General features: G+C 43.4%; 1 protein-coding gene and 1 pseudogene across 1 annotated transcript in view; one reads left to right on the top strand and one right to left on the bottom strand.

Moving 5' to 3' along the window:
- The window catches only part of CFAP61 (cilia and flagella associated protein 61), a 253,462-nt gene that overhangs the window by 10,904 nt on the left and 217,770 nt on the right, over positions 1 to 24,788 (top strand). The window contains exons 4-7 of the mRNA XM_068565240.1: positions 2,746 to 2,822; positions 3,617 to 3,684; positions 3,921 to 4,047; positions 16,585 to 16,717. Coding sequence (XP_068421341.1) covers positions 2,746 to 2,822; positions 3,617 to 3,684; positions 3,921 to 4,047; positions 16,585 to 16,717 — 405 coding nt within the window. The remainder of the gene's footprint in view (positions 1 to 2,745; positions 2,823 to 3,616; positions 3,685 to 3,920; positions 4,048 to 16,584; positions 16,718 to 24,788) is intronic.
- Positions 11,154 to 12,152, bottom strand: LOC137778589 (3-hydroxyisobutyrate dehydrogenase, mitochondrial pseudogene; annotated as a pseudogene).

Raw genomic sequence — 24,788 nt, 5'->3', positions numbered from 1 at the left:
GGGCACGGCAAGGAATTAGCGGAGCATCAGGACTGCGCTTCCCAGGCCTCCACGCTGTGCTCCCAAGTCTTTGACCTGCTGGGAGGGACCTGCCATTTACACATCTGCCCCTGAAATAATGACAACAGAGCCTCAGATTCAAGTCACGCTCTGTAATTTTCAAAGTGCCCTCATGGGCTCTGGCTTATTTGATGTCTCCCAGCTGCGGACACAGGACACCCTGTCGACCCACAGAAGCCAGGTCATCGGGTCTCAGGGAGTTGGGCTTTGGTAGCCTGAGCTGTCCCTCGGCTGCCAGAGCCAGGCCAGCATCCGGCCCCAGTTGCTGCGGAGAGCCAGAGGCTGCATCTGCGGGCAGCATGCTTGCCCTGTCAGTGGAGTTCAAGAGCACGCCTCGGAGCCCTGGGGAATGGCAATTGTGTGAACGAGTGGACTTGCGCACGCACACATGCAAACACGCACAGTCCAGCACTTAGTTACCCAGCATCTGTTCAGCTAGAGGCTGCCTCCCCCTGGTCCCCTGCGCTCACAGTCACCACTGTCAGAAAAATTATCTCAAGCTTGGAAATAGGCCAAAAAGATTCTTTCCATTGTGCTTGTACTTTTGATTGATTTTCTATTGACTAAGCTATTTTACAGTTCCGTAGGAACGGTGATTAACTGGTAGATTTTTGTCCATTTGAGATGTAAATAACTTCAGTGTGGTGGAAGAGATAACCTCAAAGTTTACAGTTTCTGGCCCGGTGGGACCTGAACTCTTTTGTATCTAGCTGGGCAATCTTCTAACATTTCCTCATTAAAACTGCCTGAAGCCAGCTTCTCAAGTGCAATGAATTGTTTTTTATCATCTCACTGGCCGCCTCATGAATTGATGGGTTGAATCAATCTCTGATATGTGCATTTTGTATTTGCATTAGGGTCATGATTTTACCTTTTTGAAAATTATAAATTAACACCATTCTTCCTAAATTCTTTCCCCTTTTGTTCCTTTTCTTGTTCTTTTAAAATTGTTTCTTTTTAAACTACTTCCTTCAATAGTGTAGAGCTGGGCCATCCTGTAGGGTACATCAGCCATATGTAGCTATTCGGGCACTTGAAATGTGGCTAGTTTGAACTGAGATGAGCTCTGAGTATAAAATACGCACTGGACATCAAACACTCAGTAGGAAAAAAAGAGTATAAAATACCTTGTTGAGAATTTTTATATTTACTACTTCTTAAAAGGATAATAATGTGAATATATTAGGTTAAATAAAATATACTAACATTAATTTCACCTGTTTATCTTTACTTCTTTTTAAAAATATATCTACTAGAAACTTGAAAATTACATATGTTCCCAGCATTTGTGGCTTGAGTTATTTTCCTATTGGACAGCATGGGTATAGAGGCTTATGGCTTAATGGCTTACCTACCCCGGGGGTATCTGCAACTAAAATAATGATTTCTATCTTAAAGCTAAGGAATAAATATTGAACTGTAATATTTTTGATGGAAGAGAGAATTTGGGGGATAAATCAGCCAAGTAATAAACCATGCACTAGCAAGGCGAGTCCTGATCAGAATGTAAAGCAGATGCCATGGGGTTAAGTGAGCCCGTGCATGGGACGTGCTCACATTGCGACATTGACCTGTCACTGTCGCTGTTGTTATCTGGACTCTGGAGTTCGTGTTGCTTGCCTTTGGGGAGTTTTCAAGCTCATGAACTAAACTCATGATTCTTCTCTCGCCATTTTATGCCTGATAAACACCTTCTGAGTGTTCCTAGGGCACGTGCCACCCAACAGGAGGGGAGACCAAGGCACACGGATGTGCAGGTGGTCACCCAAGGCCGTCTGTGAAATTGCTCGGGAAACAAGAGACACGGAAGTGCTCCTGTTGTCCAGATCGAGGTGCAAGCACTGCCCTCACCTCACCGCTCAGCCCCCGCCCATTTGCATCGTCTCTAGAATTTGAGGATTCGTCCGTAAACACAGGGGTACTGAGTTGAACAGAGGGATGTGGGGATGTGTAGAGCAACTCCTCATGACCAGCCACTTAGAAAGTCTTCAGTACAACTGAGTCACATTGCTGTACGGAAGAAATTAATACAGTGTCATAAACCAACTATACTTCGATAAAATTAAAAAAAAAAGTTACGGGGCAGCGTTCTTTAAAACCCCTAAAGACGTGACCTGAAAGCCATATTAGAATCTTGCTACTTTGTTTTCCGCTCCCAGGTTTTCTGGGTCCCGAGCGTAGTATTTGCTTCTGACTCTGGGAATGTTGAACAAAACAAGCCGTTGGATTCCTAGTGGGGCATCTGCCTTCCATCCTCCGAATTCATGAGAGGCGCTTTCCCTGGTGTCACTTGAATAGAGCAGCAGCTGCTGACTCCAGAGCCCCGGGGGAGGGGGATTGTCTTTCACTTGGGCTGAGGCGCCCTGGGGACAAGACCACTGAGTTCAGAATCGACTTCACTCCCCCGCAGGCGCCCCCCTGCCCGCGGCCGGCCCGTAGTGAGGCGGGAGGAAGGGCCCGACACGCTGGACTCATTTACGACCCCCGTTTCCTTGAATAATTCCGAGCTAGGAGGACAGAAAGTGGCTCGAACCCTGCCTGGGTGTCTCCTTATTTTAGACATAAAATAGCTTACACCGACACCAGGCAGCTCTGTGCCGTGGCTGCCCCCAGACCCTCCCCCTATCTCCCACCCCTCCCCTTGCTCTGACTCAGCCTCTAATCGTGTCCTCTTTTCTTCTGCAGCCTCTGAACACGTTGTTCATGCACCTCTTTGTGGCAGTGGACGAGTATTCTGTCGGCTGCTGCAAAGAGATTATTTGGTGAGTGGCCACGGCGTGGCAGACAGTGACACAGGACACTGGCAGCAGCATTGTAGACGAGACACGTTCATGTCTTTATCATGTCTTTAACTATCTGGATAGTCAAAAAAATTTTTTTAAAGGAAATTCTTTGAGGTGTTCAATTTGCTTGTACTTTCTGGCTCTAGTCAAGCATTTACTCTGAACGGTGGTGATGTTTCTGAAAGAAAACAATACTTCCTTTGAATGGACGCCTTTAACTACCACTGTTGGAGGCAAACAGGTCACGCGGTCATTTGAAAAAAATGGATTTGGGGGGAGGAGGGGAAGAGAAAAGGTCACAGGCTTGGATGTTTCTAAAAATAGTTTTCCTCAATCTCATCCTTAAACATGTTATTAACAGGACCGCCTGCAGAAACCTGATCCGCGGGGCTTCCGCCACAATGGGTCTCTGCCAGGCTGCACAGACATTTGGGGGTGGTGGCCTCAGCTCTCAAGTCACTTTGCAGTGTCACACCAGACCATCCAGATGCCAGGGCAAAGGTTAATCTCAGCAGAAACCTGGTGCGCCGTGGGGACATGGTGCCTTGGTTCTCGCTGCCTCCATGGAACAGATAGAAGAGGGGGCATTGGAATCCAGGGAAAAGCAGAGAAGAAAAAGGAATTGCCTCGAAGACGTTCTTGCCTTTGCAGGCAGGGAGCAGGGCGCCCAGGTGGATCTATGAACGCCTCATTTTTGTAGTGAAGGTGTTCGTCTCACCAGGTGGTGGCTAATAGGATTGTTGACACCCCGTCCCCTCCCTTTCCCTCGCCAGGACCGTGTTCAAGGCGGTGCCAGACCTGCACTTCATATTCCTCATCGTGCCGTCCTACATGAGCCTCGGTAAGTCCTCCTCCACCACCTCCTGGCCCCAGTCGCTAACCTCGGAAATTTGTGCTTAAAATGGGGCTTTGGGGATGGGACATAAGAACCATGGGTCTCCAGGTCCTCAATGTATAACGTGCCCATTCAATTGTAACAATTAAAACACCCGTTAGAATGGAAACTACATTTGTCCTGAAGTCCTAAAGTTATTCCTTGGTAAATCGAGGCCTCACTTGTTTGTCTCTGGGATTTAGGCTCGACTCTCATAACTGTGTTCGACCAAGTGGGGAACATTCCAAGCCTGACGTATGATGAGGACTTTGCCGTGCACATATGTCACAGGCACAGCCACTACCCTCAGCTACACATCCGCAAAGCCAGGTAAGTGTGGAGCCGTGCCTTTTGTTACCTAAGCTTTACCCTGACGGTTACCTTACAAAGAGTTTAAAAATTGCCACTTCTTACAGTAAGTGATTATAGCTTGAATGAAATTGCTTTATAATACCCAGAAGCATTACTTCATTTGGAGATGTTTACAATTCCCCTTGATGACATAATTTGCAGGACTGAATATCTGATGAGACCCATTTGGTGCCGTGTGGTCAGCAAAGCGGTGCATTTACGACTTAAGGGTTTCTGAAGACACACAATCCTTGGCTCCACACTGAATGAAATAACTTTCAAATAAAACAAACATAGAAATGAATCTGCCTATTTAGTTTTCCCGGTAAAGCCCACCTACTTTCCAGCATTCAGTGAATGAGGATTCTGTTGACCCCAAAGAGGAGTTTTCCAAGCTGAAAGTCTTTACCATCCACGGCCCACATGGCGTGCCTTGTAAGTCAGCAATCTCAAGGCGATAGCTGTGGCAGATTCTGTTTTCCAAAGAAGGCCATCTTCTATCCTGCACGCTCTCCTATAATGTGGCCTGGCCACTCTTCTCATCAAGAGGTGGGGTCCGTGTCCGCTCTTTTTGAGTCTGGGTGTTTTATGGCTGCTGTGGCCCATACAGCATGGCGGAAGGAATGCTCTGTGACGTGGGAGGTTGGGAGGCTTCTGCCTGGTTCTCTTGGGATGCTCGCTGTGGAGGAGACGAGGGGGAGAAGTCTGACTGCCCTGAGACCACCGTGCCGGAGAGGCCACGAGTCAGTGCTGGGCCCGCAGACCCAAGGGGCTACCGCTGACAGCATTCACCGTGTAGACGTGCAGCCCAGGAGAACCCCCAGTGTCCACAGCCCCGCTGACATCTGACTGCAGCCGCATGAGAGACCCCAAGCACGCACTGCCCAGCTGAGTCCTCCCAGGTTTCTGATGCACAAAAGTGTGAGCAAAATAGAACGGCTGTTTTGAAATAAGAGGGCCTATAAAATCATTTCACAAGGGTGGTTTGTTCCTTTATCAGTGAAGAGTAAGCTGTATCTTTTGGGGGTAACCATTGCCATATTTGTTTTTGTTTGTTTGTTTGTTTTTATTTTGGGCCGCACCACGTGGCACGCGGGGATCTTAGTTCCCCGACCAGGGATTGAACCCGTGCCCCTTGCAGTGGAAACGCGGAGTCCTAACCACTGGACCGCCAGGGACTTCCCACCATTGCCATATTTGATGAGTGCTGGATTTCTTTAGAAAGTATCGAATCTAAATTTTTATAAAGCAAGAGCCTAATGTTTACCAGGCACGTAGTATTATGGCATAATTGTTAAGAACTTGCAATAATGACATCAGGTAGATCTTGATCCTGATCTTGGTTTTACTACTCACCAGATGGGTTAACTTAAAGAAGGAACTGGGCCTCCTCAGGCCTCATTTTCCTCTCTGTCCGTGGGTGTGAGCATATTGTCTGCTGTATGGGACTGTTGTAGTGATGGGATGAGCTGATAAAAATCAAGTACTTAGCACACTGCCAGTCACATGTAGGTGCCCAAGGAAATTAAATATTATTATTAATATTATTAGAGAGTTATGTGGGGGAGAGAGACCCATCTATGATAAACTGTGATGCTGTGTAGCTTGAAGGAGGGAAGGACAGAGACGGATGAAGACACCTTCAACCCCCCCAGGCCCCCCAAATCTAAATGTCCATCAACATGTAAATGTTCACAAACTGTGGTACCTCTGTACAATGGATACTACTCAGCAATGAAATGGAATAAACTACGTATACACACAATTGCATGGATCAATCTCAGAAAGCTTATGCTGAATGAAAGAAGGCAGACGTAGAAACAAAGACCATATACTGTTGATTTCACTTGTATGATGTACAAAACAGGAGAGGTCAGATCAGTGGTTGCCTCTGGTGGAGGGAAGAGTGATGGTGGGAGGGATATGGTGGGGAGACAGTGCTCTGTGCATTGATCGGGGTGCACGCAGCTGTCAAAGGTCATCGAGCTGCACTCTTAATATCTGTGCACTGTACACTATATTGTTATACCTCAGTGGGAAAAATGTAAAAGAAAAGAGGCTTCATAGAGAAGGTAGCCTCTGAATCTGGTCAGGAAGGATGAGTCAGAGTTCAGCCAGATGGACAGAATGGGCAAAGACATGGAGGCAGGAAAGCACCCGGAATGTCGGCTACCAGGCAGGTGGGCAGATGTGAGGAAGAGCAGAACTGTGATGAACAGGCTTTAACTTGCAGCCAGCAGGGAGCACTGAAGACAGGCATGGTATGGGCTGTATGTTAAAAAGAACTGATTTTCATGTGGCCAGTGGCTTGCAGGGGAGGAGCAGAGAACAGTCTGGCCAAGAATGATGCCGGCTGGAATTCAGGCAGTGATGAATCAAAGAGGTCCAGGTTGGGGAATGGATCAAGGCAGGTGCATAGATGCAAAGAAATGTTTGAGAGGGAAGGTGCAGTTTGATCGCCAATTGGTTAGAGAAGTTGAAGGATGAGAATGAGTTAATGGTGACTCGGGGTTTCAAGTTTAGGGGGGATGGTGGATTCATTAACTGAAAGTGGAAATAATAGCACTAGATGGACAGGAGACAGTTGGAAATACAGGGCTTCTCATGAATGAGGAGATCATGAGAATAAAGGAGATGGTCTAGTTGAGGGGGAGATTTTAAAGTGAAAAGCAGAGGATTAGAACACAATTTTGAAAGATGAAAGTGAGCCGTTAATGATTGTAAAGAGAAATTGGAAGAGGAGTATTGTAGAAGTCAAAGACTCTTAAAGTGGCAAATCAAATAATTCGTAGGGAAATCGAATAATTTGAATACAAAAAAGAGACCCTTGGATTTGGTAATTTAAAAGACACAGATGAGATGAATAAAATTGATGAACTACTAGCCAAACTGACCAAGAAAAAAAAAAAGAGAAGATATATCACTGATATCAGTATTGAAAGAGGAGATATCATTACAGATCCTATAGACATTGAAAGGATAAAGGAAGACTGCAACAACTCTATAAATTCAACAATTTGTGTTCAAACACAAACTACCAAAACTCATTTTAAAAATAAGAATAGGACTTCCCTGTTGGCGCAGTGGTTAAGAATCCACCTGCCAATGCAGGGATACGGGTTCGAGCCCTGGTCTGGGAAGATCCCACATGCCATGGAGCAACTAAGCCCGTGTGCCACAACTACTGAGCCTGCGCTCTAGAGCCTGCGAGCCACAACTACTGAGCCCCGCACGCCTAGAGCCTGTGCTCCGCAACAAGAGAAGCCACCGCAGTGAGAAGCCAGCGCACCACAACGAAGAGTAGCCCCTGCTCACTGCAACTAGAGAAAGCCTGCACAAGCAACGAAGACCCAACGCAGCCAAAAATAATTAATTAATTAAATTTATTTTTAAAAAAAAGAATAACTTGAGTAATTCTATACCTATTAAAGAAAAGTCCAGTGAACTTTGGGTGAGAGGGAGGATGGCTGCCTGCCCTGATGCTGGCCCCTCCCCCAGCCCCCGCCCATCCTGACTTGCTTCTTCTCTTTTCTTTCCTCTTGTTGTTGTGGCTCTGAACTCTGCCCCTTCCAGGATCTGGGCCTCAGCTTTCTCCCAGGCTCATCCCTTTGCCTCCTCTGCGCCAGTCTTGGCCACTCAGTCCAGTGCTCTACCTCTGGCCGCTTGGCAGTTTTTTAAATTATGTTTCGAGAAATTTCTGAAAATTAACTTCTTAGGCTCTTGTAAGTAGTCTCACAATTGCTGTAATTTTGTCTTCATTTCATTTAAAAATCTCATTTTTTTTCTGCCAGTTGCTAATTAATTTGGGACATGGGCTCATTTAATAAAATGAATTATATTTTCAAATCAGAAAAGATTTTAAAGAAAAAATTACTCATTGTTTCAGTCTTCTATGTGAGTATGTAACTATACATGCAAATGCGAGTATGTGAGTGTATTCTCTCTCTCTCTCTCTCTCTATATATATATATATATATACGCACATATATGTCTATAGTCATGATAATATGTTCTGTTAATTGTATTTTCCACTTGAGGTAGCAGCTCATCCACCTTCAATTTTGTTCTTTTTCATGGCTGTGTGGTATTTCATCGTGCGGTTCTACTATAATTCATTTAAGTATTCCTTATTTATGGAAATTTGTCCTCCTTTTTTTCTATAACAAGAAATGCTGTGGTAAACAGCCTTGTACATATATTTTTAAGCATTCATGCTATTTTTGTCTGTAGTATAGATACCTACAAGTGGAATTTCTGGGTAAGGTTGTATTAAACACTAAAATTTTAAAATAGATACTACCAAATTATTCAACCAAATAATCATGTCAATTTATATCCTAACCAACAGAGTCTCGTTTTCTTGCACCCTCATTTATGCTGGACGTTTCAGTTATTAAAACTGTCTCCAATACAACAGTAATTCGTGGTAACTAGTGGTTATGAACTGGTCTCCCAGTTCCCTCCTTCCCACCCCTCCTTCCTTTCTTCCTTTTACCCTTGAACACTTGAGTGTTACGAGTGCTAACCTTCATGGGGACAGGCTGTCCTGGCCTGAACTAAACCTCACAATTCCTTTCCCTGAGGTCATGCTCATTCAGCCTCTGAGGGTGAATGGTCCTGCTGGTCCAGAAAATCTGCAAGAAGCAATTCACGAGAGGAACATAGTGCTGGTGGCAAAGAGATGACAGAGGGTACTTTGTAATGAGGAAGGGATGTTTATAAAAAGAGAACTTTTTAGTATATAGTAGTGAAATACAGAGATAACTGGCATTATGAGAGTTGATGCTTTTGCTTGCAGAAGGGGAAGTGTAACACATCTTAAGAGGCCCTCTGTCCACAGCGTTCATATTAGAGTTTTGATACTTACAGGTGTAGGACTTCAGGTATCTGGAAAATGTACTTATGTGGATGATCTCCCTCCTTAAGGATACAGGAAAAAAGGACACTTCAAAATCTGATGGGCATGGCCAGGCGTCCACTTAGGCTGCCTCATTTCTCTTGTTTCCCCCGCATTTATTTCTCAACATCTGTTTCATCAGTTGTTACTTGCACTGATAATTAATGGTGAAGAACACAGTTCTTAAGACACTAAACCAGTGAAGAGTTTGGGGATGTAATTATCCGTCTGCCATTTCCCTAGCAACGCATTCAGAGCCAGCGAATTAACGCTGTAATCCCCAGTTCCGTTTCTTTGATTTTACCCCTGTGGAAAATTGTGCTGTAATGTGCCCCTCTACTTAGACACAAATTACTGAAGTTCCTGTTCTGTATTTTGCATAATATATGAAGTAAAGCATAGCTGCTTCTAGACACACCTTTATAATCTGTAATGGGCTTGATTAATCATTGGTGGTGGATTTGAGATGTTCTCAGATTTAGAAGCTATTGGAATGGCCTTTCTGGGGGGAAACCTACCTTTTTCAAGTCCTCACAGGGATAGGAGAGGACTCACTAAGGAAAGGATTGTGTGCTGTCAGTCAGTGTTGTAAAGTAATTTAAAGTTTCCTTTACATAGTACTGCTTTTTTGCTAATAACAAAAATTAAGTTAGGTCAACATTTAGGACTTTACGTCAATTTAGGACTTTAAAATGTAAGATGTGGTGTTTTTTAAATGCTAACTTCTCACCTTTTAAAGCAGTTATTTTTATTAAGCGTTTGATAGTCTCACGATTATTAGGAATCCACTTAAGCTTGACTTCTGAGCAATTTCATGTAAATGAACATTCTGATGCTTAAGTGATAAATATCCTAAAGCATTCAAAAGAAGTTGTAGGGCAGTTAGGAATTTCACCACTAGTCTTCTTGAGTCCTGATAAGTGACCCAGCAAATGGATTTGGTTCACAATCCAGCTGGAACTATGGTGTGCCAACGTAGACTTTTGGATCAGATCCCAGTGGTGTAAGTGCAGGGGCCTCTGGCCCTGAATGTGCTTTGAAGCACTTCATTCCAAAGTCCTCCATAACTTGTAAAATCATGACATTTTCCAATGAGTAGAAGCTAAATTGTTCCAAAACCCATGTTAAAGTTTTGAATGGAATATACAGTTTAGAAATGATGGATTTGATTCTCCTAAGGAAGACCACTAGAGGTCACAAGAGATCTTGGAAAGAAAAAGGCGCTTTGTTTTACACATCTGAATAAAAAGAAAAATCTAGTTGCTTAGCTGGCGCCCACTGTAGGTTCTCCAACCCCAAGTTGAAACTGTTCGTGGTAAGGGTTGGTTTAAGCCAAATACATTGCATTTTTTAGCACTACCACTAAAGTGGATTCTCTGAATTTTTCTTTATTCATTGATTTTTTTTTATCAGCATAGAAATTTATTTGAATTCAAAATAATATGGTTATATTTAGGATAATATAATAATTATGTAAAGCACATATCATCGTTGGCTCTGAAACAGTTCTAAAGATGTCATTCTTTTGAAGTCAAAAAATACGTAGTAAGCATGTACAAGGAAGCAAAAATATAAAAAATAAGTTTGCTGAGTATTGGGAGTTGTTGCAAGAGGGGCACACCAAGGTAATGTAACAGAGTCCAAATTACATAGCGTGCAGCAAGGAGTTCTCTTGCCTTATCAACTCCTGGAAAATGAACCGGTGACCTCAGAATGCAAGAATACCATCACTGGGTTAATAGGACAAACTTTCTGAGGGACACAGGGAGTAATTCACTATACTTCCCCTTTCTCTAACTAACTCCTTTTCTCACACCGATTTCTTTTCCTTCCTCCAGGATAGGTTTTATCCTGTGGGGAAAAAATTTGGTTTTATTTGTAAAGTGGAGTAAATAATATCCTGATTGGAGTAGGCAACGTTTTAGCTGACGATGCTCAAGAATCAAACTTCTGAAACAGGTCAATCAGCTAGCTAGCAGAGACCATCAGTGGCTTGCAGAAAAAAAACAAATTCAGATAATATGTGCTTGCTAAATAGATAAAAAGAATAAGCAGTTAAAAGTGGGTGAAAAATCCCAGGGTTTACTGTGACCTAGACAATCAAAAGCAGACAGGTGACCTTTGATTAAGCCCATTTACTTGTGGAGTGAGCTATAAGGGGCTCCAAGATAGAGTGTGGTTTCCAACAGCATCCACAGCCAAAGGGCAAACTCAGAATGTCTCCTCCTCTCGTAGAAACTGGAACACGGATGAGAAGTCTTTTTTGGAGTAGCCCTTCACACACATCATCCTGTAGATCTGATGGGCCTGAGTGCCCAGAAGGATTCAGCTCTTCATGCTGGTAGCAGAGTCTTGTGTTAATCTCAGATCCTTAGCCCTGAGTGTTGTTCTGAATCCACCCTGATAAGTTAGCAGCCGAGGGAACTCCATCCGTCACCCCAGGTACAGGATTATAAGTGTCACTTGACCAACATCGTCCTGAGCTCATATTTAGGATTTTAGCCCAGAGTTTTGGGTCAAGCCCTAACCTGATTCCCAGATTCATAGCTTCAGCAGTTCCGGTCATACTAATAGCTAACAGCAAGTTGTTGCAGATCTTCGCAGCCTGCCCACTCCCAGCAGCTCCGCAACATGCCACATTGGAGCCCACGTATCCCAGCAGCTGTTGGGCAGCAGCAGCAAATTCTTCTGCGACTCCTCCCACCATAAACATGAGGTTCCCAGACCGAGCAGCTCCCACACCACCAGAAACAGGGGCATCCATGAAAACTGCTCCCATTTTCTCAACTTCTTTGGCCAATTCTTTCAAAACCATAGGATCAATAGTGCTGGAATCTATTAACAGTGAGCCTTTCTTCACTTTTTTTAGAATTCCATTTGCTCCAGAATAAGCTTCTATCGCATCAATGCTGGTGGGCAACACTGTGATAATTCTGTCAGCTTTTTCAGCTACATCTGCTGGGGAAGTCACTACCTGTTCACGTGCATCTAGAAACTCTTTGCGTGCATCAGGGAACACATCATAAATACTGAGTGGTTAGCCATGTTTCATGAGATTTTTTGCCATTGGACTCCCCATGTTGCCTACTCCAGTGAATCCAACTGGAGTCTTAGAAGCCACTGACCTAGAACACACGGCTGCAAGGCTGGCCACTGCTGGTTGCTGCCGACGGCTCCACGGAGCCATAAGGAGGCTGCCATGCTGCCCCCGCCCTGCCTCCCCGTGGTGACTTCCGCGGCTCCCAGCTCACCCACTGACTGCTAGGGTGCACAGTGCGGCGGGCGGGATCGGCTGCAGCTATTCATTGATTTCTTAAAGAATATGCACACATATATACACACTCTCTCAGGCTTAAATAAATACAATATTTATGGCATTTAAATATCAGAATCACTTTTCCAACGGTACATTTTTAAGTCTAGCTAATGAAATGCAGATCCTCTCTGGTTGTGGAAGATGCCATCAGACAGGAGAGAGGAGGCCATGCCAGTATTCTGAACACAAAGATAGGCTGCAGCCGTCCTTATGGCCCCTAAGCAGGAACTTTCCATCTGTAAGTTCGCAGTGGTTTCTTTGCTGGCAAGGAGACAACGCACACCTCCCGCATCCAGGGAAGCCACCTGTAGGTTCTCCTCTAGGCTTGTGATGCTACAGAAGAGTGGTCCGGATGCTGAGAGGTCCACCTGCCACCAAGGGACAGTGCCAGCCGGCCGGGCAAGTGCCCTGGGGTCTGGCATCGCGCTGCTCCTTGAAAGCCCCGTTCACTGATGTAGTGGAAGTGGTGAGTGAGTTTGTCCTCCCTTCTCCCCACCTCTGAGGAAGCCAGCGACAGCCACCAGGGCCCTGTCATCCTTCACCTTGTCTTCTCCTGGGTTTACAGGACACCCAGGCCCCAAATGAGGTGTCCTGAGAGGCTGTTGATTTTCTTCAGTTTCGGATCCCACCCCATTTTCACTGGCATGTTTTTCAGAGTTCGACGGACATTTAGGGGCCTGGATGATCAAACCCATTTCTATGGGATGGACCTTTTGTTTCCTCCAAACAAGTTAAAATAGTCTAGGGCTTCCCTGGTGGCGCAGTGGTTGAGAATCTGCCTGCCAATGCAGGGGACACGGGTTCGAGCCCTGGTCTGGGAAGATCCCACATGCCGCGGAGCAACTGGGCCCGTGAGTCACAACTACTGAGCCTGCACGTCTGGAGCCTGTGCTCCGCAACAAGAGAGGCCGCGACAGTGAGAGGCCCGCGCACCGCGATGAAGAGTGGCCCCCGCTCGCCACAACTGGAGAAAGCCCTCGCACAGAAACGAAGACCCAACACAGCCATAAATAAATAAATAAATAAATACATAAATAAAAATAGTCTATAACCGATTACATTAACACGCACGTGGTCGCCTTCTCCAAGCACGTGCTGGCTGGAAGCTCCAAAGGAAGGTTGATCCTTATTCGGCGGTGTCAGCCTCATTGTACTTTGTGTTGATCAACCCTAACCTTCATAATCATCACCACCTAAACTCTGGGGGTCACGGAAGTGCTGGGCACATGGCCCTGCTGTGCCCAGCGGCTCCACGGGAAGCTGTGGCTCTCCTCCTATCCGAGCGGCAGGCAGTGCTCTAATTTAAACATTTTACTGAATGAATTGTTTTCAGTAGCCAGGGTGTCTGTTTCCATGGGGCTGGACTTTGTCATATGCCATTTGAGACTCTGCGAGGCTGATGTCATACTTTATCATTAGTACCGGGGCTGATGCAAGATCATAAATCATCGATTACCCCAAGGAATGTGTTTCTTAGAACAAGTTCCTCTTTATCCATTTTGAGGAAGGGCTGAAGGGAGAGACTCTTCAGAGCTCCATGATTTGGATGTTTTCTTCTTATTCCCAGAAGAATAAGTGTTGAGGTGTGATTATGGATCTCTTTGTTCACGGGCTGCCAAGGGCTCATGATTAGGCTTACGGCCCCGGGTCTCTCTGAACCTTTATTCCTGATTTTTATACCACAAAGTAGTATTTTTGTGTCCATCGTATAGATGAAAGCCCATGGTACACAGTGGTAGCTGTCTTGATCCACTTAAGAAGATTAGGATATTGAATTACTTTCACATAATTTAAAATAATTCTCTCTATTAATAAATACTGATGTGGACTTTATTTTTTGGCAGGATATTTGAAAGTGGATTTGTTGGCTGTTCTCTCCTAGAATCTTCTTGTTTTGTTTTGTCTTAACCAATATCGTCCATGACTCTTTTTACAGAGAAGAGCCATCTCCATTAGCAGCACCCTTTTGCGGGTGGTTTTGCGGGGAAGTGAGGGGTTTCTGGAATGCACTGGGGCCTTCTCGGCCCTTCTAGCCGAGGTCCTGGGCTCTCAGGTGGAGGCAGCTGATGGGGGTTTCGGGGCATATCAGATGGAACTTCACAGTCCCCCACAGCAGATGCTGCCGGGGGCCGACTGCCTGCCCGAGAGTGACCTTGAGGGCGTCCCCACGCTGTACCCTCCCTCTCTCCTCGTACCTGCCCTTGTGCAGGTGAGACACCAAGGCTCAGCAGCTAGGGGACCGGGCCAGTTTCTCAACCAGGAGAGGCAGAGGCTGATTAGAGGGCTGGGAGCTGCCAGCGTGGAGCGGGGGTCACTCCCCAGAGGCGCCCCCTTGGGCCACACGTCCGCACCTGCAAACAGGCCGAGCGACGGCACCCCAGCGCTGTCAGTGCGTGCGGTAGGGCCCCGTCCACGTTGGCTGTCACTGTTGCCCCTGGGCTGTGGGCTCCAGGGTGTGCAGATGTCAAAGGTCAACAAAGCCGGACGATGGTAAGGAAAGATTTTAATCCGTAATAACCGTTGTGATAGGGGGAAACATCCAGGGTGGACTGAACTCAACTTTGACTTGTACGGAGGTGACTGGGCCTTTTTTTTTTTTTTAATTTTAATTTATTTATTTTTGGCTGCATTGGGTCTTCGTTGCTGCATGCCGGCTTTCTCTAGTTGCGTTGAGTGGGGGCTACTCTTCCTTGCAGTGCATGGGCTTCAGTAGTTGTGGTGCGCGGGCTTCAGTAGTTGTGGCATGCGGGCTCAGTAGTTGTGGCTCACGGGCTTAGTTGCTCCACGGTGACTGGGCCTTATGAAGAGAAAAGGAGGGAAAATAAAATATAAATAAATAAATAAAATAAAATAAAATAAAGAGGAAATGAGGGAGCTGGGAGGGGAGTGAACAGGGTCTCAGCAGAGTCAGGGAAGTGACGAATTACAAAAAGTGGGAAGGCGGGGTTGGTCCCTGTGAGACCCATCTGAGTCACTCACTAGCCCTGATGGAAATTGGGCTTCTGACCCCCCACAGAGGCTGGGAGATGGGGCCTTATCCTCAGGTGTCAGCTGGAACAAACAGGAACTTCTTCTGGCAGCCCTGAGCTTTCTCAGGCAGGCACTTTAAGGGGGTCTCAGGTCATTCTAGGGATGTGGCCTTGAGCTGTTAGGAACTGTTAGTGTTTGTTCATGTCTTTTCAGGCCTAGTGGAAAAGAGGCTCAGGGTGTACTAGGCTAGGGTCTGGTCATGGAGTCTTTGTCACTCATTAGATGGAGCTGCTATTAACATCAAAGAGAACATATTAGAAGATGAAGTGGGATGATGAAGATGACAGAGTAATGAAATAAGGGGGAGGGGGGATAAAGGTAGTAGCCAAATCAGTTACACTAGAAAAAAATAATACAAATATGGAACATTTTAAAAGAAAAGGACCAGGAAAATATATAAGAACATCCTAGACAGGTAAAATAGAGTAGACTTAATCAAGACTTAATAATCTGCTAAAAAGAAGAAAGGAATGTGGAATATGGCAGCAAAATGGAGGCCAAGGACCAGCATCCTCGTGCTGCTGTAAACCTGGTTCTTGGGTCCTCTTCTCCCCACCCACACTGGTGGTCGAGGTCACAGTAGAGGTCGTGAGAAGGAGGCTTGAGGCAGACATGCCCAGGACGGTGAGCAGACCTTCGTTACCTTCAAGCCAGCATCTCCCCCTCCATGGAAGTAGAGAGACGTTTTAGGAGTAAAGGGTACCATGGGCCCGTTGGGAGGAATGCAAAAACAAGCTTAAATATTCTTTATCTTAGTAATTCCCAGAGTCTTTATAACTGTGACGATCTATGAGGGACCCTATAGCGGAAAAGTGTTTTTAGACAGGGGATTTCTTCTAAGGGGAGGAAGGGCTGCTGGGAGCAATATCATAGAAGCAGTGCTCCTTGGAGCACTTTTGGGAGGTGCTGTGCCCACCTTGCTGTCCTTTGGCTCGTGAGCGATACTGCCCTGCAGTCCACGCCCAGCCGGGCCGAGTGTGTCCCCTCTGCCTGGGACATCCCACCTCCAAGTCTCGACACAGCTTCCTCCCCGTCTCTTCACTCAGGTCTCACTCAAGTGTCACTCCGTGACCCCGTCACTCTCCATCCCAAAGCAACTTACCACTCTTTGAAATGTTCCAGGTGATTTGTTTGTTACATTTTTGTTGTCTGTTCCCCCCATTAGAATGTAAGTTCATTTCGTGGGCGTGTTGCTCTATCCCTGGCATTTAGAACAGGGTCGCAGGAGCAAACAGAGGAACCAGCACTGAATTTAAGCCTTTCCGGTAAACAGGGTGGAAGATCACGACGACCTCGTGCCAATATTCCTGCACCATGACACCATCCTGAAGGAGACTTATGGCGAATACTTCCTGGCTGAACTCATAGAGGCCCAAGATGAAGAGAATCATGCCGTCGTGTGTGAGGTGCGTGATAACCCACCTGGGGGCCCGCTGAGGGAGAGGGATGAGAGAAGTGAGCAGCTCTGGTCCTGGTTTGCTGAGCATCCTGGGAGCTGCCTCCCTTCCTCCTTCTAGGTGGTGTGCCCGGCCCGCCTCCCAGCTGTGCCATCACCCACCTCCCCAGGGTTCCCGCTTTAGGTTTTCAGGTTTTACGAGGTCCTTCCAGATGCCCAGTCTTAACAGGCTCCAGCTCAAACTAGATGCAGCTGACTCCAAGTTCCTGGAAAACAACTCAGGCAAACATCTTATCGTTTGGGCTATGTGCCCCTTGGAGGATGTGCAAGTCTTTGGTAGCAACAGTTAAAGCGAGCTTGACCATGATGGTGGGCTCCAGGTGTGATGGATTTAACTGATGATTACCCTCGGTTTCAGGAGGTGAATTCTATCTCAGAAAAAATTTCTGATGCCAGGATGCACTGAGACCAGTGAAAGCAATCTTTTGGGGTAGAGCACATCAGTATATTTAAAAAGCTCCCCACGTAATTCCAATGTGCAGCCCAGGTGGTAAAACATTTATCTACATGATGGAGAACACATCGGGTGAAGAACAGGATTAATTTAGATATACATGGGCGTTAGTTTCTTAAGGTGAGACCTGGCCCTGAAAATTAGATTCTGATATACTAGTCCATGATAGCTGTTTCTTCTACATTGAAATACTTAATTTTTATTCTTTCATGTTTAGGTTTTTGCATTGTCTTTTAAGGACTTGCTTTCAAATATTGTCGTTTGACCTTTAGCTCCAGGCTGGTGACAGAAGGAAGGGTCAGGAAATATTTGGGCCCAGCAGCACCATTTTGAAAAGCCATGTCTTACACGATGAGACAAAAACTACTGATAATTAAAATGATTCATACAGACCCAAATAAGGGCTTTTAATGATCCAACTGTACCTATTCAGTTTTGTCAGGTCTTTGTTTTTTGGAGAAGACCTTTATTTATTTATTTTTACAGCTTTATTGAGATATAATTGACATATAACGTTGTATAAGATTAAGGTGTACAATGTGTTAGCTTGATACACTTATATATTGCAAAATGATCACCACGATAGCATTAGCTAACACCTCCATCATGTCACATAATTACCATTTTCTTTTGTGGTGAAAACATTTAAGGTCTACTATCTTAACAACTTCCAGGTATATCATAGAGTATTATTAGCAATAATCAACATGCTGTACATTAGATCCCCAGAACGTATTCATCTTATAACTGGAAATTTGTATCCTTTGATCAACACCTCCCCTTTGCCCTGTACCTAACCCCTCATAGCCACCATTCAACTCTCTGTTTCTTTGAGTTCAACTTTTTTAGATTCCACATAAAAGCAGTATCATACAGTATTTGTTTTTCTCTGTCTGACTTATTTCACTTAATATAATGTCCTCAGGATCCATCCTTGTTGTCACAAATGGCAGGATTTCCTTCTTTCTCATGGCTGAATAATATCCATTACATATATGTGCACATATATATGTATACATACATATGTACATACATACATACATACCACATCTTCTTTATCCGTTCATCTGTTGATGACCACTTAGGTTGTTTCCATATCTTGCCTATTGTGTATAATACTTCAGTAAACATGGGAGTACAGAGATCTTTTCAATACCCTGTTTTCATTTCCTTTGGATATATACCCAGAAGTGGAATTGCTGAATCATATGGTAGTTCTATTTTCAATTTTTTGAGGAACCTCCGTGTTGTTTTCCATAGTGTCTGCACTAATTTACATCCCCACCAACAGTGCACAAGAGTTCCCTTCATCCTTGCTAACACTTGTTATCTCTTGTCTTTGGTGGGTATTTTTTTTTTTTTTTTTGGCCGCACTGTGCACCACGTGGGACCTTAGTTCCCCAACCAGGGATCGAACCTGCACCCCCTGCATTGGGAGCTCAGAGTCTTAACCACTGAACCACCAGGGAAGTCCCTTTCTTGTCTTTTGATGGTAGCCATTCTAACAGGTGTGAGGTGATAATCTGATTTTGATTTGCATTTCCCTGATGATTAGTGATATTGAGCATCTTTTCATGTACCTGTTGGCCATTTGGATGTCTTCTTGGAAAAATGTCTATTTAGTTCCTCTGCCCATTTTAAAATTGGGTTGTGTGGTTTTTTGCTATTGAGTTGTATGGGTTCTTTGTATATTTTGGATATTAACCTCTTATCAGATATATGATTTGTGAATATTTTCTCCCATTCTGTAGGTTGCCTTTTCATTTTGTTGTGTCTTTTGCTGTGTAGAAGTTTTTTTGTTTGATACAGTCTCACTAATTTTTTCTTTTGTTGCTTGTGCTTTTGGTGTTATATCAAAAAAATTGTTGCCAAGACTAATGTCAAGAAGCTTTCCCCTATGTTTTCTTCTAGGACTTTTATAGTTTCAGGTCTTATGTTTAAGTCTTTAATCCATTTCCAGTTCATTTTTGTCAGTGGCATAAGATAAGGGTACAATTTCATTCTTCACCATATGATTTTCTCATTTTCCCAGCACCATTTATTGAAGAGACTACCCTTTCTCCATTGAGTCTTCTTGGCTCCCTTGTCAAATTTTAGTTGACTGTAAATGTGGGAGTTTATTTCTGGACTCTCTATTCTGTTACATTGGCCTATGTGTCTATGATGCCAGTAGCGTACTGTTTGTTTGTTTTTTAATTTATTTTTAATTTATTTATTTTTGGCTGCATTGGGTCTTCATTGCTGCGTGCAGGCTTTCTCTAGTTGCGGTGAGTGGGGGCTACTCTTCATTGCAGTGTGCAGGCTTCTCATTGTGGTGGATTCCCTTGTTGCGGAGCATGGGCTCTCGGCGCATGGGCTTCAGTAGTTGTGGCACGCGGGCTCAGAAGTTGTGGCTCGCGGGCTCTAGAGCGCAGGCTCAGTAGTTGTGGCTCATGGGCTTAGTTGCTCCGCGGCATGTGGGCTCTTCCCAGACCAGGGCTCGAACCCGTGTCCCCTGAATTGGCAGGCGTATTCTCAACCACTGAGTCACCAGGGAAGCCCCCATGTACTGTTTTGATTACCATAGCTTTGTAATATTGCTTGAAATCAGAAGTGTGATGCCTCTGGCTTTGTTTTTCTTTCTCAATGTTGCTTTGGCTTTTGGGGGCCTCTTGTTGTTCCATACAAATTTTATGATTTTTTTGTTTTCTGTTTCCATGAGAATGCCTTTGGAATTTTGATAGGGATTAATTGAATCTCTGGATGGCTTTGGGCAATATGGACATTTTGACAGCATATAATTCTTATGGTCCATGAACACGGGGTATTTTTCTATTTCTGTCTTCTTCATTTTCTTTCATCAAAGTCTTGTAGTTTTCAGTGTACAGATCTTTCACCTCCTTAGTTAAATTTATTCCTAGGTATTTTATTGTTTTTGATGCTATTGTGAATGGGACTGTTTTCAGTATTTCTTTTTCAGAGATTGTATTTCTAGTGTATAGAAATGCAACTGATTTCTGTGTGTTGATTTTGCGTCCTACAACCTTACTGAATTTGTTGATTAGTTTTAACAGTGTTTGGGTAGAGTCTCTAGGATTTTCTGTATGTAAGATCATATCATCTACAAACAAAGACAATTTTGCTTGTTCTTTTCCGATTTGGATGCAGTTTATTTCTTTTCCTTGCCTGATTTCTCTGGCTAGGATTCCAGTACTTTGGTGAAGAGGAATGGTGAGAGTGAGCACCCTCATCTTGTTCCTGATTAGAGGAAAAACTTTCAGTCTTGCACCATTGAGTATGATGATAACTGTGGGCTTGTTATTATTGGCCTTTGTTACGTTGAAGTATGTTTCTTCTATACCCAATTTGTTGAGCATTTTAATCATGAAAGGATGTTATATTTTGTCAAATCCTTTTTCTACATCTATTGAGATGATCATATGATTTTAATCTTTCACTCTATTAATGTGGTGTATCACATTTATTGATTCGCATGTATCAAACCTCCTTGCATCCCAGGGATAAGTACTGCTTGATCATGGTGTATGATCCTTTTAATGTGCTGTTGCATCCAGTTTGCTAATATCAATATTTTGTTGAGAATTTTTGCATCTGTATTTATCAGGGATATTTATCTGTAGTTTTCTTTTCTTGTAATGTTCTTATTTAGCTTTGATATCAGGGTAATGCTTGCCTTATAAAATGAGATAGGAGTGTTCCCTCCTCCTTAATTTTCTGGAGGAGTTCAAGAAGGATTGGCATTAATTCTTCCTTAAATGTTCATTAGAATTCACCAGTGAAACCATCTGATCCTGGGCTTTTCTTTATTGGGAAGTTGTTGATTACTGATTCAATCTCCTTACTTGTTATTGGTCTGTTCATATTTTCTATTTCTTCATAATTCAGTCTAGGTAGCTTGTCTGTTTCTAGGAATTTATCTGTTTCTTCTAGGTTATCCAATTTGTTGGTATATAATTTTTGTTAGTAATCTTTTACCCTTTGTATTTATGGAATCAGTTATAATGTCTACTCTTTCCTTTCTGATTTTATTTCAGTCTTCTCTCTTTTTCTTAGTTAGTCTAGCTAACAGGTTGTCAATTTTGTTTACCTTTTAAAAAAACAGCTCTTAGTTTTGCTTATCTTTTCTATTATTTTTCTGGTCTCTATTTCATTTATTTCTGCTCTGATCTTTGTTATTTTCTTCCTTTTGCTAACTTTGGGCTTAATTTGTTCTTCTTTTTCTAGATCTTTGAGGCATACAGTTAGGTTGTTTATTGAGATCTTTCTTTTTTCTCAATGTAGGCATTTACCACTATAAACTTACCTCTTAGAACTGCTTTTGCAGCATCCCACAATTGGTTTATTGTATTTCCATTTTTGCTTGTTTCAAGATATTTTTTGATTTCCCTTTTGGTTTCTTCTTTGACCTCTTGGTCTTTCAGGAGTGTAATTTAAAATTTCCACATACTGTGAATTTTTCAGCTTTCCTCCTGTTATTGATTTCTAGTTTAATACCACTGTAGTTGGGAAAAATACTTGGTATGATTTAAATCTTCTTAAATTTGCTAAGACTCATTTTGCGATCTATCATATGATGTATCATGGAAAGTGTTCCATGTGTTCTTGAGAAGAATGTGTACTCTGCTGCTGTTGAATGGGATGTTCTGTACACGTCTGTTAGGTTGATTTTATCTAAAGTATGAATCAAGTCTAACATTTTCTTGTTCATTTTCTCTCTGGGTGGTCTATCCATTGTTGCAAGTAAGGTATTGAAGTCCCCTGCTATTATTGTACTGTTGTCTATTTCTCCCTTTATATCTGTTAGTATTTGCTTAATATATTTAGGTGCTCCAATATTGACTGTATATATATTTATGATTGTTATATCTTCTTGATGAATTGACCCCTTTATCATTATATAATAACCTTCTTTGTCTCTTGTTAGTGTTTTTGGCTTAGTCTGTTTTGTCTGATATAAGCATAGCTACCCCTGTTCTCTTTTCGTTTCCACTTGCGTGGAATATTTTTTCCATCTCTTCACTTCAAACCTATATGTGTCCTTAAAGCTGAAGTGAGTCTCTTGTAGGCAGTGTATTGTTGGGTCTTGCTTTTTATCCATCTAGCCACTCTGTATATTTTGATTGGAGAATAAAATTCATTTACATTTAGAGTAATTATAGGTAAGGACTTACTAATGCCATCTTATTGTGTTCTGGCTGTTTTGTAGTACCCTTGTTCCTTTATTCCTTTCTTGCTGCCTTCCTTTATGAATTGATGATTTTCTGTAACGAGATGCTTTGATTCCTTTTTCTTTATCTTTTGTGAATCTACTGTAGATGTTTGCTGTGTGGTTACCATTGAGGCTTACATAAAACATCTTACAGATATAACAGTCTATTTTACACTAAAGACTTAATTTCAATTGCACACAAAAATTTTACCCTTTTACTTCCCCTGTTATGTTTTTAATGTAACAATTTATCTCTTTTTATATTACATATTCATTAATAAATTATTGTAGCTATAGTTATTAAAATATTAAAATTCTTGTCCTTTAATACCTACATTAGAGTTACATGGTTAATGCTTCACCATATTAAAGTTTTAGCATATCCTGAACTTGACTATATACTTACCTTTACTATTGTGTTGTATATTTTTATATATTTTCATGTTATTATTTAGCATCCTTTCATTTCATCTTGAAGAACTCCTTTAAGCATTTCTTGTAGGGCTGGTCTAGTCATGATGAATTTCCTCAGCTTTTGTCTGTCTCAGAAAGTCTTTCTCCTTAATTTCTGAAGGACAGCTTTGCTGAGTAAAGTATTCTTGGTTAGCAGTTTTTTTTCTCTCAGCACTTTGAATATATCATCCTGCTAACTCCTGGCCTGTAAGGTTTCTGTTGAGAAATCTGCTGACAGTGTTATGAGGGGTTACCTTGTAAGTCCCAAGATTTTTTTCTCCCACTGCTTTTAAGATTCTCCTCTTGTCTTTGATTTTTGAGTTTTATTATAATGTGTCTTTGAGAGGATCTCTTTAAGTTGATTTTATTTGGTGACCAATGAGCTTCATGAACTTGGATATCTATATCTCTCACCAGATTTGGGGTGTTCTTGGCCATTATCTCTTTAAATAAACTCTCTGCCCCCTTCTCCCTCTCTTCTCATTTTGGAACTCTGGTGATTCCCAAATTGGTCCTTTGGATGGTATCCTATAAATCATAGGATACCATCCTGTGACCCTTTTCATTCTTTTTACTATGCTCTCCTCTGACTTGATACTTTTAAAGTTCCCGTATTCAGTCTCATTGAGTCTTTCTTCTGATTGATCAAGTCTGCTGTTGATGCTCTCTGTTGCATTTGCATGTCATTTGTTGATTCTTCAGCTCCAGAATTTCTGGTTGGTTCTTTTTATGGTTTCGCTCTCTTTGTTCAACTTCTCATTTTGTTTGTGTGTTGTTTTCCTGATTTTGTTGAATTGTCTTTGTTTTCTTATAGCTCACTGAGTCTCCTTAACACAGCTATTTTGAATTCTTTATCTGGTAAATTAGAGATTTACCATTTACTCTTGTCTTTGGGTTCAGTTACCAGAAGATTATTGTGACCCTTTGGTGGTGTCATACTTCCTTGATTTTTCATGATCGTTGAGTTTTGCTGTCTTCACATTTGAATAGCAGTCACCTCCTCTGGTCTTTGGAGGAGAAATAACTTCTCTCAGCTCTGCTAGAGATTCTGAGGCTTCCTCAGACCTTCTATGGGTATGCCTGCTCCATGCTTCTTGCTCTCTCTTGTGGCAGAATTCTTAAGCTTCTATGTCTTCTCTGGACCCTGCAAAGCACCAGGTCGAGTGCTTCTATATTCCCAAAGGTGGCACTACAGCTCAAATTTGTGGTCTCTTCCTGGCCCACAGATTGGGCCGACTTTCTCCATATGCTCCTTAGCCATCTGCCAAAGTCTGCTCACGGCACCATTAGGAGTATACACGGGGAGCTGCCACAAGGTGGGCTGGTGTGTGCGTAAGACATGTGGAGCACTGGGGGTGCTCGTGGGCAGGCTGGCAGGATCCATGGGTGAAATATTCCCAGTAGCTCGTGGGTGGGCTTCTTGATAGAATCCATGATGCCTGTTAATGTCCTCTGGGGGGTCCTACCTGCTGCTGTCCCAGACTCCTTCCACCCCCCCAGTCGTGAGCTCCCAATTTAGTACTCTGGATCTGGCAAGAGAGAAATGAGCCCCTCTGGCAGCATCCTGCATAGCTAGGGAAGCCACTTACACAGTCTCCCTTACCCACCATGGGATAAATTAGGGGGATAAATCTTGGCCCTAAGCTGTGCTGCCTTGGAGGATGGGTGTTGTGGGGAAAGGCAGACTGTTTGTCTTACCCACTCCAGGGCATCCAAACTGGTATTTTTTTTGCTCCAATGGAGCTGAAACTTCTCCTCAGGAAACCTGAACTTCATCAAAGGCTCTCTCATCCATGAGTGATCGTCTGAGTCACTATTCTCAGGGGCTCCTGGACTGAGGCTGAGAGAGGTTAGAGCCAGTTCAGTGGCCTCTGCAGGGTCCACAGCTGTGACCGAGGTCCGTCT

Source organism: Eschrichtius robustus, chromosome 16 (genome assembly GCF_028021215.1).
Source record: "Eschrichtius robustus isolate mEscRob2 chromosome 16, mEscRob2.pri, whole genome shotgun sequence".
Taxonomy (NCBI): domain Eukaryota; kingdom Metazoa; phylum Chordata; class Mammalia; order Artiodactyla; family Eschrichtiidae; genus Eschrichtius; species Eschrichtius robustus.
The sequence above is the reverse complement of the archived record's forward strand: the minus strand, read 5'-3'. Positions and strand labels throughout refer to the sequence as shown.